The sequence below is a fragment of the Rhinopithecus bieti genome, unplaced genomic scaffold (assembly GCF_001698545.2).
Source record: "Rhinopithecus bieti isolate Rb0 unplaced genomic scaffold, ASM169854v2 scaffold_20170, whole genome shotgun sequence".
NCBI lineage: Eukaryota > Metazoa > Chordata > Mammalia > Primates > Cercopithecidae > Rhinopithecus > Rhinopithecus bieti.
The window spans coordinates 478006-495950 of NW_016810097.1; the positions used below are offsets into that span (position 1 = coordinate 478006).

The 17945-nt window shown below is 34.7% G+C and overlaps 1 protein-coding gene across 1 annotated transcript in view; it reads right to left on the reverse strand.

Moving 5' to 3' along the window:
- Positions 1-17945, reverse strand: part of KCNH8 (potassium voltage-gated channel subfamily H member 8) — a 401018-nt gene that overhangs the window by 136723 nt on the left and 246350 nt on the right. The window contains 1 exon segment of the mRNA XM_017891320.1: positions 1591-1748. Coding sequence (XP_017746809.1) covers positions 1591-1748 — 158 coding nt within the window.

The window sequence follows — 17945 nt, forward strand, 5'->3', positions numbered from 1 at the left end:
ATATAATTATATATTATATATACATATTTAAAATACCGTATTTGCTCAGTACTCAAATAAAAATGGGACATAAAAAATGTATTCATTTTTAGTAGCAAAGGAGCAAATTAATTTAAAATGGAATTGTATTAAATAATTAATGAACAATTTAAAACAATTTGTCAGGGGAATTTGGAATTTTTTTTAACCTTTTGTGAATTATAAGCTTATTCTGCAGTCTTGCAAAAACATGGTTTTAAGCCATTACTGTTTCATGATAGTACACTTATCTAGTCAAATTCAATCTTAAAAAGCACTGTAGAAAGCCTGGATAACAATTCAATGTAGCAGTGATTGATATATACTAGATTTTTCCTGGGAGCTTTCCTTCCAGTTGAGTCATAAATGTTTTAAAGATGTTGGCACTATCAACTTCCCAACTTAAAAGAAAAGAATAAAAAGAAACTATTGTACAGGCAATTAACAAATGCACAAGTCTGCACTATCAAGTCGGGATCACAATTCTATATTCATTCTGAAGTTAATAATAAATGTATTTGAAACTGTGATTATTGTGTGTAATATTTAAAACTATGCCTTTAAATTTTTGAAAGAGAATATAATTTCTAAGAAGCACTGTCAATTGAATAGAATATCTGCTTAATTTGAACTAATATTTAATAAATTTTCACATGCCATAATTTGTTACTCTAGCAGAAAATTGCATTACTGCTTCACAAATGCCTCCCTAAAAGTTTCTTTATAAGGGAGCATTTAATACTTTTAAGAATATCAATCATCATATTATAAAAATGACTACTACTACAAGTGATATGCTTTATGTCCTGTGAGGCTACATAAGGGTAAGGGATTTAGAGCAAGAAAAAGAAGGTACCAAGATTCATGCAAATTCAAGAGAACTCTCAAGTTTTACATTAGTCATATCATTTAGGTTTTTGCTACCTCCAACAGTTTTACAAGGACTTCTAAGAAGTGGTTGAATTCCTTCATTTAAATTCAACAGTCCTCTCTATCTTGATCAGTCTTCAATCGGTTTTGCCAATGAGTAACAAAATACTAAAGAAATAGAGAGTTAAGGGTCATAAAAGCAGAAAAAAAAATCTTCAAACTCTCCAGCAAATTCTTGAGACAAGTATCTGCCTAGGTAATATAAAGTGATGCTTAAATTCCTACAGATGATTTCCTTCAAGTCTGTATAGCATTTTCTATATTCTTGTATAAGTAAATGTAATATGGGAAGAAATCTATTAATCCTCAGATAAATCTGTAAATATAAAGCAATTCCAATTAAATCCTTATGGAATTCAAAAAAAAGAATTTGTTTAGTGGGTCAATATTTATGATAAATTCAGCATTTCTGTGTTTCTTGGCTCTGGGTATTTATGAAAGCAAGAACAGGTAATATGAATGTCAAAAGGAAATAACTTCATCAACTGAAGAATCTGGCCTGCATATCACTGGGCATCAGGGCATCTTTATTGAAGAAGGTACAAAACCCTGGAAGCATAAATCGCCACAACCATTTAAAACCTAAACGTGGGAAAAATAAATCAACCTTAAAGGCCATGTGGCGGGGAGCTCTTTACTCACCACTGTGACGTTGAAAGCATACAGGAGATCAAAAGGCAGGGCAGCGATTAAATCAATGATGAACCAGGTTGTGACATAGTGGATGCAAATTGATCTTGCTTCAAAGATAACTTGGCCAGACTTGCTGACATAAGTTGTTCGGAAATTTAAAATAATATCTGCTTGGGAAAAAAAAGATGGAGAAATAAAAGGAAGAGACAGAGAAGAAGAAAGAAGGTAGGAAAGACAATGAAAGAAAGAAGAAAGGAAGGGGAGACAGGCAGGCAAGCAAGCAGGAAGGAAGGGAGGAAGAAAATTGTAGAAAATTAAATAAAATTAGGCAAATGGCAACCACTTAGCCTAGTTCAGATTGATAATATCCAAAATATTCTCCTCTACAGATCCAGTTCAACTCAACAGATACTGAAGAAGGGTGAAAGAAGTAATATTTTCTGAGCACATAAGATGTTCCGGACATTAAGCCACATGTTAAGATTATTAAAATAAATAATGACAGCAATAGCAACAATAGTCATCACTTACTAAATGTTCACTATGTACCCCATACTGTTCTAATAGCTCGGCATAGGGTATTTCACTTATTCCTCAGTACATCTCCTGAAGTAAACAGTGAGTGTTACTCTGATTTAAGAGTCAGAAATCAAGTCTCAGGAAGAAAAACTAATTAGTCCAGAAGAATATTGCCAAGAGTGGCAGAGTCAAGTTTTAATACAGATACAGGCCGGGCATGGTGGCTCATGCCTGTAATCTCAGCACTTTGGGAGGACGAGACAAGAGAACTGCCTGAGCTCAGAAGTTCGAGATGAGCCTGGGCAACAAAACGAGACCTCATCTCTACTAAAATTCAAAAACAATAGCTGAGCATACTGGCACATGTCTGTAGTCCCAGTTACTCCAGAGATTGAGGTGGGAGAATCACTTGAGCCCAGGAAGTTGAGGCTTCAGTGAGCCATGATTGCACCATGGCACTCCAGCCTGGGCAACAGATTGAGACCCTGTTTCAAAACAAAACAAAACACCCACTAAATATAATCTTAAGTCTGTATTCCTTATTTTATATAATATTACTTATTTCCATGTATAAAAGTTTTACTAATCTCTGTGTTGGTATGGAATTCAGCCCTGCCCTGAAGGCACTCCTATTAACAAAGTACTGGTAGTTTCTTGTGTGAATTTCTAGGTTAAATTCTATTTTAATGAAAGATGTAATTGCTTTCAATCTTTCCCTGTTACCGAGTGTTTTACAATATATGAGGTCTCCTGAGTGCTGATCAAATGACATCCCTATGAGCTTCCAACAGCCCTATGAGCTTGAAAGAAGACCCTGAGCACCAGAAAGGAACACAACTCAGCTGACACTTTGATGTCAGCCTTTTGAATTCCTGATTGGAGGATCCAACTAAGCCATCCCTGGACTTCTGACATATAGCAACTGTGAGATAGTAAATGGATGTTGTTTTAAGTTGATAAGTTTGCTATGCAGCAATAAAAACTAACACAACACTTACGTCATTTGATTCTCAGGATAGCCTTGTGAGGTGAAATACACAGGAGTTATGACAAGGCAGATTAGTATTAATGTAGATAACATATAGGTTCTTAGTATGAGCCCAGCACAGTTCTAAGTCCCTTATCATCATAATCTCAATGATGCCTTACAACAACGCTAAGAGGTAGTCATTTCTATTATCTCCTTTTACAGATGAGGAAATTGAGGCATAAAAGAGGTCAAGTGACTTGCCCTGGGTGATACATCTGATAAAACTGAAGCACAGGATTACGTCTTCCAGCAAGTTAGTGAACGAGCAAGACCCAAATCCAAGTCTCCTGAATTCCAGTTCAGGACTTGGGGTTGTGGTATCTTCACAAAGACTAGTCTCATCACAGATCCCTGGAGGCAAGTTCTGGGTGACCCAAAAAGCAAACAATCCTTGTTCTAGTCTATTGTGAATGATATAACTTTTAAAACTGAATTATTAAAAGTGACTTTTTTGTCAAAAAATAAAAATATCTAGGTAATTTTATTGTTAATATTGAGAATACGAAAGAATGAAGCTAATTAATAAAGCACTCACATAGGATAAGAAAAATCCCAGGTGAATTCCACTGCACAGTTAAAACGCTATTGTGGCAAAGCACCACCGGACCATGGAAGCATGGCCACCGTGAAGGAGACAGGTCAGTGGAATGCCGTCAGACTGTAAGAGTAGCACGTGAACCTTCATTCTTCCTCTTTATCTTTCTAGGCTCATATACTTCCGCATTAGCAATGCAATTTAGTACCTCAGACCACCCACTTTGAAATAAAGCAAAGATTTCAATTTCATGTTTTCTAAAAGGAAGCACAGGTGAAGCATTTAAATTCTCATGAGTAAGAAAACCCAGAGTTGTTTATTGAGCCCATTAGTGATGTTTGGTTTCTGCAATATAGGCTAAGGCAAGCCCATAAGTTCGTTATAAAATTAAAGGGGATAAATTCCTTGAATAAGTGGCCATGAGATCTACCACAGTTTTCACAGAAAACCCATTGCCATCGTCCATATACATACCAGCGGCACTCCCATGACTGGAAGAATGAATGAAGTGAATGACCTATGGTTGATTGATACAGCAACATTTTTAAAGCTATGTGGTTAGTTACGTGTTTGACTAAAGAACAAAATAGTGGTTCAGGCTTCTGAAAAAAAAAAAAAAACAGGTATTTTCTTGGATAAGTCATTACAGAATATTAGTTTAAATAGCTTTTTAAAAAACAATTTATTATTCAATTGAGTTAATGGAATGGAAAGAAATATGCTAAATTTAGGTTTAAAAAGAAGTAATTATAAGACTTTTATACACAAAGAGATAATAGTAAAAGAATAAAAGATTTTAAAACATCTATATAAATCTATGTTTGACATACTTGAAAACTTTTTGGTTTATTTTCAGGGGAAAACTTAGATATATATTATTTTCTAAGATTTCTAGGTCTCAGGTACACTTATAAAGTGTATGGTACACTTGCAAAGACTGTATGTTTATCCAATCAATATTATTTTTTGGTAGCTGATTTCAAAGCAAACAACTACTTTTGTCATACTCATAAGAACAGACATAGTTCTAGTATATTTACAAAACACTTTTTCACATTAATTAATTTGAATATTTCCCATGCCATCCTCTCAGGTGGACTGCTATCACTTGCATTTTAACAATGACACAGGAGATTTAAGTAAATTGTTTGAAGTCATGCAGATAGTAAGCAACAGAGACAGAGGATGTCTTTTGACATTCAATCCCATTTTCTTTCCATTATCTAAATGATTACTGCACTTCTAAATATATTTTAGAGGAAATAACAATGGGTCAGTGCAAGGAAATGCATTTCTGATTGTAGTCCTTCGATCAAATTCAGCATCAGCACTACCCAGGTAAAATAATATTAAATTAGGGTCACAGAATTAAATGTGGTGAGATGAACTGTCTTTGATTCTGGAAGTACAAGGGCTAAGCTTTTGTTCAGGGATAACAGAGAAGTCGCTCTGTTTTCTATCCAGTGGTGAGGATGTGGTGGTGGTGTTCACGAACTAGGATAACTCAGTGTTTATAAATATTTCCTTCCATTTAAGAGAACTGTAGAGATGGTAAGTACAGATTCTTCTTTGAAAGTGAAGGAAGCACAGAATAAAAAGATTGTGATGAGGAAGAGCTTTCTAGATCTGGTGTCCTTCATGACAGAATCATAGAAACAGAGTGGAGCTTCACAAACACTGAATGCAGCTACTCCTCCCCCTGTAGCTGTTTCACTCCCTTTAAGATTTTTGTTTTTTTGGCTAATTAAATCAATGATTTATTTAAATATTACAATAAGAGTGTGATCTCCAGACAATCCATAACCCATCTGAAAAGCAGCAGTATAACTTTCATTTTTGAGAGTCTAGAAGCATAAGTATAATGTTTTTCAGCCTTACGTTGAAAAAATACATAGAAGTGTATTCACTAATATCTACAGTTTTATATGTAATTTTCTTGTTAATATAATTTATGATCAATTTGCACAATTGTCCATAAGTACAAAACACACACACATATACACACAGTTTAAATTTTTAAGAAATTTCAAAATCCATAACAAATTAACACAAAAGGATTTTTCACTTAGAAACCTTAATGTCTCCATGTGCTTACATATGCATAAATGATCCTTTATGGCACAAATGAATAAATAAGCAGGGTAATAGAAAATTACCATACATACTCTATGCGGTTTATAGAATTTCCAAAAAACTCATCCTAATATACCCACCCAAAAGAAGCAGAATATAATTTAATTATCTAATGCTTCAGATGACAGTTAATTATTTTGCAGAGTGATCAGTTTGCCTTATTGTATTTGAGTTTTACATAGAATGATTAATAAAAGACAAATAATCAAGAGAAAAGTGTGTACATATTCTATTCCATACTGTTAAGGCAGCCAAAAGTGAGTATTTCACTTATATCCCACACTAAATGTCTATTTATGTGGACTAAAAAGCAGAAAGGTTAAATCCATTTTTTCTAGTTTGATTTCCTGAAGAACTATGTAACTAAAAAGCACAAAAAAAGAGGCTAAATTTAATATGGCATAAATTAGTAGGGTTCTTTACTTTATTAGCATGCATGACAGATGGGAAATAATTTTAAAATCATATTGGCTTACTTGTTAAAAAGTAAATTAAAATACAATAGTGTGCATGAAAGCATATGCACCACATACAAATAATTAATGTCTTCATTTAGCCATTTCTTTAAAAATTAATCAATGTAGTACAGTGTGGGTGGAGAGATATTTAATTAAACCAGCTGCCAACTAATATTTAAGGATACTCTGTTTTTTTCATTGCTTATGAGGCACTCTTTCAAACACAGTACAATATCACAGCAAATTTGAGCTAGAAGGTGTGGGACGAATGAATAGAGAGCTGATTAATGAAGAGAGGCTTGAGGGACTAACAATCCTAAGAATAATTGCAATTGATTGCCAATATTAGTGGATGAGAGTTTCATATCACTTGACCATTGCTCGTCTTGTCAGATTTGTCCCTCTTGCTTACCTGAAGTGAAAGATTAATGGAATAGAAAGAGCAGCAGGCCCAGTGAGAAACAGCATTTAAGAACAACTACATTTAGGAGAAAAAATGAAGCTGACAAAGGGCAATCAGGTAGATTGAGGTGTAGTTGATGCTGGTATTGGCTTTTGCTTTGTATCTGTAGGGTCAATTATTCATAGTTACATTAGTTGGTGATGTCCATCATTAGGTAGTTATTTTTTCATGTTTTAGAAAAATTTTCTTTTTTCTATTGATATATGACCAATGTACATCTTTTGGGGGTGCATATAGTTTAATACATTCATATAATTTATAAAGATCAAATCAATGTAAGTGGAGTATCCATCACTTTCTTACTTTTCTCAAGTCAGAGGAAATGTCTTCTTTCTCATAACTTCCTTTCCTTTATTCTAGTTTTGTTCTCAGCAGCAGCACAGAATACATTGTCCTCTCCCAGCCCAAAGCTCTTTCTATAAATATCTGATATCAGCCGTCAAGTTCATCTCTCAGTTCTCAGGTTGAATATCTTCGTTTCTTTCAACCATCTGTTACTGATACGGTTTCCTCTTCAGAAGCTTGATGATACTCTCTAGTTTGGTGGTTTTCACAAAAGCCTCATGGAAGAAAGGAAGGATTTGGGTTCTACCTTCACCCACCCAGCCTTTCCAATTTTCAGGCTGAGCTTTTATTCATTTTACATAGTAAGCCTCCTCGTCAATTTTGATTTTGAAAAGGAATTTTCAAGTCTTTAATACAATAAAGAAAAGAAAAGCAAAACCACTCTTGTAAGGTACTTGCAATTAAATTTACCATCCCAGAAGTGGTCTGGCCAGTATGGGAGACAGGGGCAAATATCCCCAATTCCCACCAGCATTGTTTTCAGAGCTTTTGTTACTCTACAGCCTTGTTAACACTTGATGTTATAAAATTTAAAAATATTTTGTCTATTGAGTGGGATAATAATAATTTTAGTAGTGTTTAGAATTAGTTTTAATACTTCTAGTAATGCAGCCTTATTAAATTATCATTGTTTAAAAAAACCCTTTTATTACTATATACTGAAGTGAACTTTTGCCAACTTAAAGTCCCAAATGCTATTGTTTTTCATACATATTGGTCCTAATAGACTGCTTGGGTTCTTACTGGAAGAGCTAAAGCATACATATATCTTTCAGCTTTTCAATATACTTAAGTATCACAAAATACTGCTATTGAGGACTTGTGTTCTTTGCTTTGTGCAGAGCCCCTGGCACTCAAAGATGAACAAGGCATCCAAGAGAAGCATGCCTTTTTCTGGTAACCACAGGATTTCATAATTTTATTAATCTGCAATCATTCCAGCTGTAGATGCATAAACACACACTATCTGTGATCTTGCTTGCAGGTCAGAGGAGACAGTGCACACTACCAGTGGATCTTTAATATTCCTCATTTATCGTCTACAACTAATTATTTGTGTTATATTGGTCTTGTGCTTTTATTTTGTTATATAAGCTTACCATATCAAAAGACTTCCATGTAACATGCCCACTGGCATGTGTACAGACTATTTTGACTCCCTATATTCACTTTTTCAGTGATGTGTAACTCCAAATTAGATATTGAACTTTGGAAACATTTAATCATTTTCAATAAAAAGAATTTAATGATTAAACATAAACATACTGAAAAAAATCTTATTTAATCAGTCTTAATTATATAACGTTTTGACACATTCTGTTTATAGGTGTAGTTATTAGGTGGCAAAGTTCCCAAGTTTAAGTAAAAACAGAAAATATAAGAACTATCTAATTTATAATATTCAATTATGCAATTAAAAAATTAACCATGGGGGTTATGAGTTTCATTTGAAGTAAATATTAATTATTCAAGTTACAAAGCTTAGAACTAATGAACACTTGGCTGGGTGCAGTGGCTCACACCTATAATCCCAGCTCTTTGAGACGTCAAGGCGGGTGGATCACATGAGATCAGGAGTTTGACACCAGCCTGACCAACATGGTGAAACCCTGTCTCTATTAAAAAATACATAAGCCAGCAGGGTGTAGTGGCAGGCGCCTGTAGTCCCAGCTGCTTGGGAGGCTGAGGCAGAAGAATTGCTTGGAGGCCAAGGCTGTGGTAAGCCCTGGGATTGTGCCACTGCAGTCCAGGCTGGGAGACAGAGTGAGTTACACATCACTGAAAAAGTGAATATAGGGAGTCAAAATAGACAGTCTGTACATATACCAGTGGGCACGTTACGTGGAAGTCTTTTGATATGGTAAACTTATACAACAAAATAAAAGCACATGACCAATATAACACAAATAATTAGTTGTAGACAATAAATGAGGAATATTAAAAAAAAATTAACGAACACTGAGATGAGTAATAAAAAATGTGTTAATATAATTGATGTTTGTCCCAAAATGAAATCCCACATGTATGCTCATTAGAGACAAAAATAAATTTAGATTAAATAATATCTTATAGTAACATAGCTCTTTGCATTTTAATTATAACTATTATGTTCATTTTCACATTTGAGGAAAATAATACTCTCAGTATTTGTGGTAGGTTTTTAGTGCTGTTTACCAAATATTATGGTTCCTTATTTCCTGGAAAGATTATAGTTCCTTACCATCTGAAGAGATTAAGTGCATCCCTTGATTTGCTTTGGCCAAACAGGGGTAACCTGGAACACTTTTATGAAAAGTTTTGAGAACCAGGGCATTTCTTACATTTTCTTTTCCTTGCCTTAATAATTATGGAAGCATATGGCAAGATGTGGATCTTCTGTCAGCCTAGGTGCCTGAGAGGTTACAATGGGCAGAGCCCATTGTACATAGCATGAGTGAGACATAAAACTTTACATTATATCCCACTGAGACACTGAGATTGCTTGTTACTGTAGCACACCCTAGCCCATCCTGACTAACAGGTGTTTTTGTAAAGCCATAGAGCAGAGTGGCTAACAGTGTAGAATCTGGAGTCCATCTCCCTAGGTTGTGGATCACTGGGCAGGTGTTGTCATTATTATTACTATTACTACTGCTATTACTACTACTCTAGAGGCTTCAAAACTGAGGAACAGGGTCAATGAATGACTTAATCTAAGATTGCATAACATATTAATAGTAATATTTTCATTGTTACTTTACAGACCTAATGTAGTGGTGTTGAAGTGACAACAAAATAGTAATAATAATCAAAGTAATATAGCTAGCATGTATTAAATTTCTACTTTGTGACAGGAATTGTTTAAGTACTTTCTATATATTAAGTATTTTGGTCGTCGTGTAGTCACTTTAAAGTAGGCAATATGTCTATTTAATGATACATTAAACACTCAGACAATTAACTTGCTGAAGGTTACCCAACTGGGCAGTGGAAGAGTTAAAATTATACTTTAAGAGTCTGTCTGTATACTGCCACCAAAACATTATTTACTATAATTCTTACCCTCCTTCCAGCTCAGGAAAGAGATTCTTTTAGTAATATCTAAGTTTTTTGAAACTTAGTTAATTTTTAGAATCATATACAGATAATATTTAGCATTTAAACTATAGGTTTCCATGTACAAAATTGCTCAACATTTTTTAAGATGTTGTATTTCAAGAATAGCATATATACTGTAAAATGCACTAATATTAAAGGGACAGTTTAAAGAATTTCCCAAAGCTAACCATCTTTGTAGTCAACAATGGATAGAGATATAACTGGAACCAGAACTTCAGAAGCCTCCTTTATGATCCTGTCTAGCCATTAACTTTCAAAACATAACAGTTGTCCTGAATCTCATAGATTAATTTCGTTTAAATCAGTATGGTGTGTATGTCCATTGATTCTATTAATCCAATTGTTGGGTCAGCAAGTATGTATATATTCTAGTTTAATAGACACTGGCAAAGAGTTTAATAGGAATACTATACTAATTCACATTCTTATATGCAGTGTATGAAATTTCATGTTGCTCTTTATATTCCTCCAATCCTTGGCAATTTCTGATTTTTTTTTTCCTTTTTTTCCCCTTTTAGCCATTCTGGTGGTAGTGAAGTTATTTTAATTTTCCTTATGATTAATAATGTTGAGCACAAACTACTTTCACATTTATATATTCTTATTTATGAGTATCAATTCAGAACTTTTGTCTAAGGAAAATCTCCCCCACCCTCAGCATTCTTTCTCATTTGCAGGAGTTGTGCTACATTTTCATATAAATTGTGTCATGTTCAGGTAATTTCTGCCTACCCCAAGGTCATTAAGATATTCCACTGTGATGTCTTATAAAAGCTTTATTTTTTAACTTTTATAATTTGTCTACAACACAACTACAATTGATTTTGTGTATGGTGTGATGCAAGAGTCAAGATTTACATTTTCCAGACAGATATCCAATTGATCCAGCACTATTTTTGAAGACATGATTTCTCCAAAACGTTGCAGTGGCACCTTTGACATAAATCAGGTGTTCATGATCATATATGTGCAGATTCATTTATGATCTCTGTATTTTGTTCCAATGGCTTATTTGTCAGATGCTAGTTTTTCCACATTTCCAGCACAGTCAGAAATAGAAGTGTTCACAAACTATTTTTAAGGACTCTCAAGAACATTTAAAACATAACTAATATATTTAACTTTAAAAGTAAAATTTAAATAAGATTTAGTCATCAATACGAGGTGTTCTATTAAAAGTGAAATAGAATAAAATGTTCTATATTTTAAATAACAGAACTATGCTCAATTAAGAGAAAAATAGATTCTCACTTAAGCACATTATGATTTCATAGTTATTTTATGAATGCCATCAGTAGAAATTGCTCATATTTTGTTATGCTAGAATTTCATTTCTACTTGTGGTTACAATAATTCACTCTATTTTTAGTAACTGTGAACAGTAAAATCACAAAAAGATCAATAGCATCAAGCCACACCCATGTGATTTCGGTAATGTATGAGCTCAAGCAATAATGCCAAACTTGGCACTAAGTGCTCTTCACTCTAGCTGTGTTGTAATCCAGGTCACTGAAACCAAAAGGCAAGTTGGGAAGCAAAATGGGATTACATTTTATTAATTCTCCCCCAGAGTTACTTGAGTAGAGGATATAGCCTAATGACCAGTCAAGTCAATATCACTAGGTATTTAAGAGCCAAGAATTTCATTGTGGTAGCTCGATCACCAAAGCCAAAAAGATAAACAACACAAACAGAATTCAAAATCCAAATAGCCACAGAACTCAATAAGAAAGAACAAGAATTCAGTGGGCTAGGAGGAATTACAGAACCTGTTAGTGCTGAAGTACACCTGGCCTATAGTCAGAATTAGGGTTGAAAACATGCCTTAGGAGGTAAGATCCATGGGTTGGAAATGTATACTATCAAAAGAGTTTCCAATTAGAGCCAGAATCTCCAAAAATGTGAAGTTGCCAGTCAGTTTTATTTGTTCATATTTCATGTTTAAAGTTTTGTTTTTAGATTCTTACACAGTTTATCCTCTTTTGAATATTATTTCAGGAGGGAAGGAAAGACACTGTTCCTGTATCTGTTTATATAAATATGGTATCTAGAGTTTCTCAGTGATATTCCAGAGGCAGCAAAACATAACTCTCAAAACTTACCAATGCTGTGTGTTTCTGTACTTATTCTTCATAGAGTATAGGTTGTTGATATAAGGGTTAATAAGCAAAACTTTACACAGACACAGCTGTTTGTTAGAAATGATCTACCCATATACTCAGGAAAGTTCTTATCCTCAAAATAACCTTTTATTACACTGACATAGTTTTACTGTTTTTTTTGTTTGTTTGTTTTTTCCCCTAGCAATATGGATGAAACCAAAGTGTCTTTATTGGGGTTAGAGTCAGAAAGTGCTACAATATTCAGGTTACTCAGGACTGAACACTGCCACAAACTATATGCCTAAAGCTTTATTCCAAGTAATTGTTTTCTGAGGCATAGCTCCAAACATTGAGTAACGCAAATGTGATATTTGGCTGTCACTGGTATGTTGCTTGACTTGGGGTGGTTTTGATGAATTCTGTTACTCACGTTAATGTTGTTTTCTTTTCTTTTCTTTTTTCTTTTTTTCTTTTGAGACAGAGTGTTGCTCTGTCACCAGACTGGAGTGCAGTGGCACAATCTGCACTCACTGCAACCTCCACCTCCCAGGTTCAAGCAGTTCTCCTGCCTCAACCTCCCAAGTAGCTGGGACTACAGGTGCATGCCACCATGCCTGACTAATTTTTTGTATTTTAGTAGAGACGGGGTTTCACCATGTTGGCCAGGATGGCCTCGATCTCCTGGCCTCATGATCTGCCCGCCATGGCCTCCCAAAGTGCTGGGATTACAGGTGTGAGCCACGGCGCCCAGCCTTATTTAGCATTCGAACACTTGTCAGTACTAATGCTATGCTAAATACTTATTTAAATACAGGCAAGAATATCTCCCTTGCCGTTCAAGAGATTCAAACAAAACTTCCTCCTAACTTGTTTAAAAGGATTGCTACTAGTCATGTACTCTATATTTAAATTGTAATGAGGCTTTTCATGTGTATGGTCAATTCAGATTTTCAATCTGTTATGAAATACCTTCTTCGTGATAAGTAAAGATTAATTTGTATTATTTTAATAAAATTGCCCAAGATAGTACTTGATCTGATCAAATACACCCTCCAAAGCTGCTTAATATTCTTCTTCTTACTTTTATGTGGCACCTTTAAGGAACATGTAAATTACTTGCCTTTGTGTACCTACAGACCTCACTACTTGGGAAGAACTGTCTGGGTGTCTGTGATGCATGAGACTTGAAATACATTTAAAACATGCAACAGCTAAACTCTAGGGACTGTGAAGAAATAGTGTATATTTATTTATTTTGCAAGGATAATTTTTTTTGTGTTGATATTAGGTTCTGAAGTTTCGAGTAAAGGATAATTCACGTAGAGTCAAAATTGTGCCCCAAAGAACTTGTCACCATAAAGTATATCATCATAACGTATCATTTCTCATTAAATCCAATATATCACCTTTTTCTTCAGTGTTAAAATAGATCGTGATATCTTCAGTTAAATAATAGACGAAGTGGTTGACTTACATCCAGTGGTCATGTTGTTATGTTCCTTAAAATACTAAAATCACATTCAAATCACAACATTCCCACTCTATGGGAGAAACAAAGAAACTAAGAACAATATGGAGCACGGCAGAGTGTGCTCACCTATCTCACATGTTACCCCACATTTTCTTTGAGTCAAAATGATGGGAAAGATTGCTTCTAATACTTCAAACAGTCCCTTGCTTTCCTTGTCTACTTTCCTTCTATCTACTTTCCTTCTATCTAAAAGTCCTGTAATGCAACTGTATTGTACGATGAAAAACACAGTGGCAAAAAAAAAACTGACCATCAAATTCACTTCTGCTTTCTCCAGAGCAATAAGATTGTAGCTGGAATGACACTTTCCAGCCATCTTTGCAACTAATTATGGTCACATGACTGAGCTCTTGTAATGAAATCTATATGTGCAAATTTTATGGTTTGCTCATAAAATTGTGCACATTTGCTTTTCCACGCTCTTTTGTTGGCTGGAATGAAGAAAAATAGAGTGACATTACTAGCCACTCATTAAAGATAGTAGAACCACTGTCAGTCTCAGTTGCTGAATGATTATCTAAGAGAACCACCCCCAACACGCACACCTCCCCGCCACACATACACCTCTCCCATCTCAATACACTACCCAGAACATTAGGCAAGAAATAAAATAAAGAGAAATACATTTTCATATCCCATAATGTACTGAATTATTGTTGAGCACTTGTTCAAACAGCTTATTAACACTAACAAAGCAAAAACCACTGCCCTCTTCCTTTCACTAACAGCATTTTAATGGTTCTCAGCCTTTTGAGAATAGTCTTTTGATGGTTGGTCTTGAAAATTCAGTTAAAATGCGACCTTTTATCATTATGAACAAGGAATTCACACAGTTCTCCACCATCTACCATGGATGACAGCACTCATAAATAAGTTTTTCTTTTTCAATGCCCAGTCAAATGTTGATCAGCATCATCTCAATATATACCACTCTTGCAGCTCCTCCTGGGCACTGGACCTCTTAGTGTCGCTTGCTAAAACCAGGGCATTAGTATGATCCATTGAGGTCACTGCTATATACTTGCCAGATTTAGCTAATAAAATATAGGATAGCTGTGGAACTTTGAACTTCAGGAAAAACCAGATCATTCTTTAGCATAAATATATTGAATAAAAAGAAAATGTCGCTACGTCTGATTTAAATGGCTATAACCACCCTTGGACTCTTAATCATCTCAGAATACATCGAGATTACCTGAAATTGACCACATATTCTCACCTCTCCAACAAATGTGCACAAATTCACTCAATGCCCTGATCAGGAACCTTAAAAAAGTGTGTGTTTATCACTAGATGGATCCTGATGTGGATCCTGTACAGCAGAAATGTATTTCAGCAACCAATAGAAAATATCATCTTTTCATTTGTCTCCTTGTCACTAATATCTTTTATCCTAGTTCTTTGAAAACAATATTTTTGTTGGCTGCTACAGCTGTTAACCTTCCTGCTATTTCTTCTGGGATTCATCACTGCCTAGCATAGCAAATATATACAACTTACATTCTAGATTCCCATTATATTCTAGACATTTGTTCCTATTGACAACTTATACACAATAAGGGACATTCTGTTTACCTTCTTCCATGTATGTTTACGGTTGTGCAATCTCATTCTCTGCCTTACCTGTGCACAGTATTGCTGTGTACCCATCGAATGACCTTTTTATGTCTTCATAATTTTTTAAGTCAGTAATTTTGGACATCTCCTCTTTGTTCACTATTGGTCTCCCAAAAATGGGAATGAGAGTTGCTTCTTGTTTAGTATCTCAAACTTTTGTCCCATGCCAGTGTATTTTGAGTGTCTTCACACTTCCCATTGCACTTTTTGGATTATCCAATATAAATTTAAAATGTTCAAAGTTTCCTCCAAAGAAATATCACCAAAATTACCGATTTCCATGGAGACCACAATAATCATCAGGCTGTGGGCAATACATTAGCAAATTTAAAATATGTATACATCCTTTGTCTTTTATTCTTTAAAATTATAATCTTAGCTTAGTAATAATATGATTATATGATAAAATGCCATGAGATGAATATTAGCTTTAAAATAAAATACAAAGGAAAACATTTACAAAATAAAATATGTCCTAATCCAGCTCTCTCACTTAGTAGCAGTGTGTCCTATGGAAAGTTAGTTATCTTTCCTAAGTTCCAATTTTCACTTAAGTATAATGAAATGAATAATGGTTGCCCTTCAACTGTTTCCTCAACCAGTATTTATGAAGTACCTAATATGTACATGTTTAGCTGAATTCTGGGAGTACAAACACTCTGTTTCTGCATTAAAAGGAATTGTAGTTTAGTAGAGGATACAGACAAGCAATTAGGAAATTGTAAAGTCATGTGATGAATGTTATGGGAATGCCAAAAAAAAAAAAAGCTAATACAGACTTGGGAGGTGAAGCTTGAGGCAGGCAGGCAAGAGATAACAAGCAAACTATATCCTAAAGGAATCATAAGAGTTATCAAGGCAAAGGGGAAGAAGGTGGAGGCAGCAAGTGTGCATTTATTTAAAGAGTAGCAAGTGATGGAAGGGATTTAAGCAGAGACATGATATGATCAGACATATACTTTATTAAAACAACAACAAAAACCTATTTATAGAGTAGCAAATGAATCTCAAGACTGTAGGTAGAGAAGGAAGTTAGTCAGGGATTGTAGTAGTCTAGACAGAGCTGATGGTGACCAAAACTAAAGAAGCAGTGACAAGAATAATAAGGGAGAGTGCAAAAATAAGTGGTTAGGAAGTGGACCATACAGAGTTTCGAGTTTGATTTTATCAAGGGATGGAGGGACAGACAGACATCTGCAAAGGGCCCTAAACTTATGACTTACTAGATCATTCACAAATATGGGGAAATCCAGGAAGGAAACATGTTGTGGTTTAGTGAGAAAAAATGATGAGTTCACTTTCCAACTTATGGTATTTTAAGTAGCTATGTTTCATTGGAATGATATCCTATAGACAGTTGAATTCACTTGCATAAATTTAGTGAATGCATCAGGCTCAAGATATTGTTTTGGGGGCCACCAACATTGAAATGCGAGGTGGCAAAACAGTCTCCCATGATGAGTGTGTGATACAACGGAGAGAAAGGAGAGAATCAAGGTTAATACTCAGGGGAGGAGTATCATTTAGGGTACAGGAGCTCATAAAAGAGACTGAATAGAAACAACCAGCAAGGAGAAGGAAAATCAGGAGAACACAGTATACAATGGAAGCCAAGGAAGAGAGGAGGGGTCACTAGTATCAAATATGGAAAGAGGTCTAGGCACATAAAGACTAACAAGCACTCCTTGACAAACAAGAGGCTACAGGCTACAAGTGACTGAACACTCTTCTGTATCCTTGTTACAATCATTAAAGGAAATAATGAATATAAAAATACTGTTACCTCCACTGTTCAAAATATGTTTATACTTAATTTCCAAACATATTTCATTTTTAAAAAAGTGATTTAAACTCTTTGAGTTTCACTTTCTGTATCCATAAACTGAGATGAATATTAACATGCAATTTGGCTCTTAATTATACTATAGTAGGAAACGTCAGTCTTACAAATATTAAGAAATAGAAAAGCCAGAAGGGAGTCTTTTCAGAGTTTTGTATGTTTCAAATGAGAAAATATAAGTAACTAAACTTCAAATATTTTGAATTTTTGTGGCTATAAAGTACAATAAATTTTTTAAATTAGACAGTATCTCACATTTTTCTTGATGAGACCATCTGTTTCATCTAGGCCAATATTATGATCATCCCAAGGGAATCACGGTCTTATTTACTATTGCAGTCAATTCCAAGACACAATAACTTTCAAATGCGCAGCATAAAATTACCGACCAGCTATTATATTGCAGATACTAGATATCTAGCATGTTTATGCTCAGTCATGCTTCTAAGTATATAATCTTTATTCAATGGCCTTATTTGGGGAAGGTCTCTTGAAACACTCCACTCCAGCCATGGATTTCCTTTAGTCTGTAGTAAGGCTAGGCTTAGATATAATTACAAATGGGGAAATAATCACAAATACAGCTTCTTTCTTGTTGCCACCTTGGTAAGTTCCTTCTCATTCCAGGTGCTCAGTACTCATAGTCTCTCATCACACTGTCCTATCCATTTCTCTTCTCTGATCATACCTTC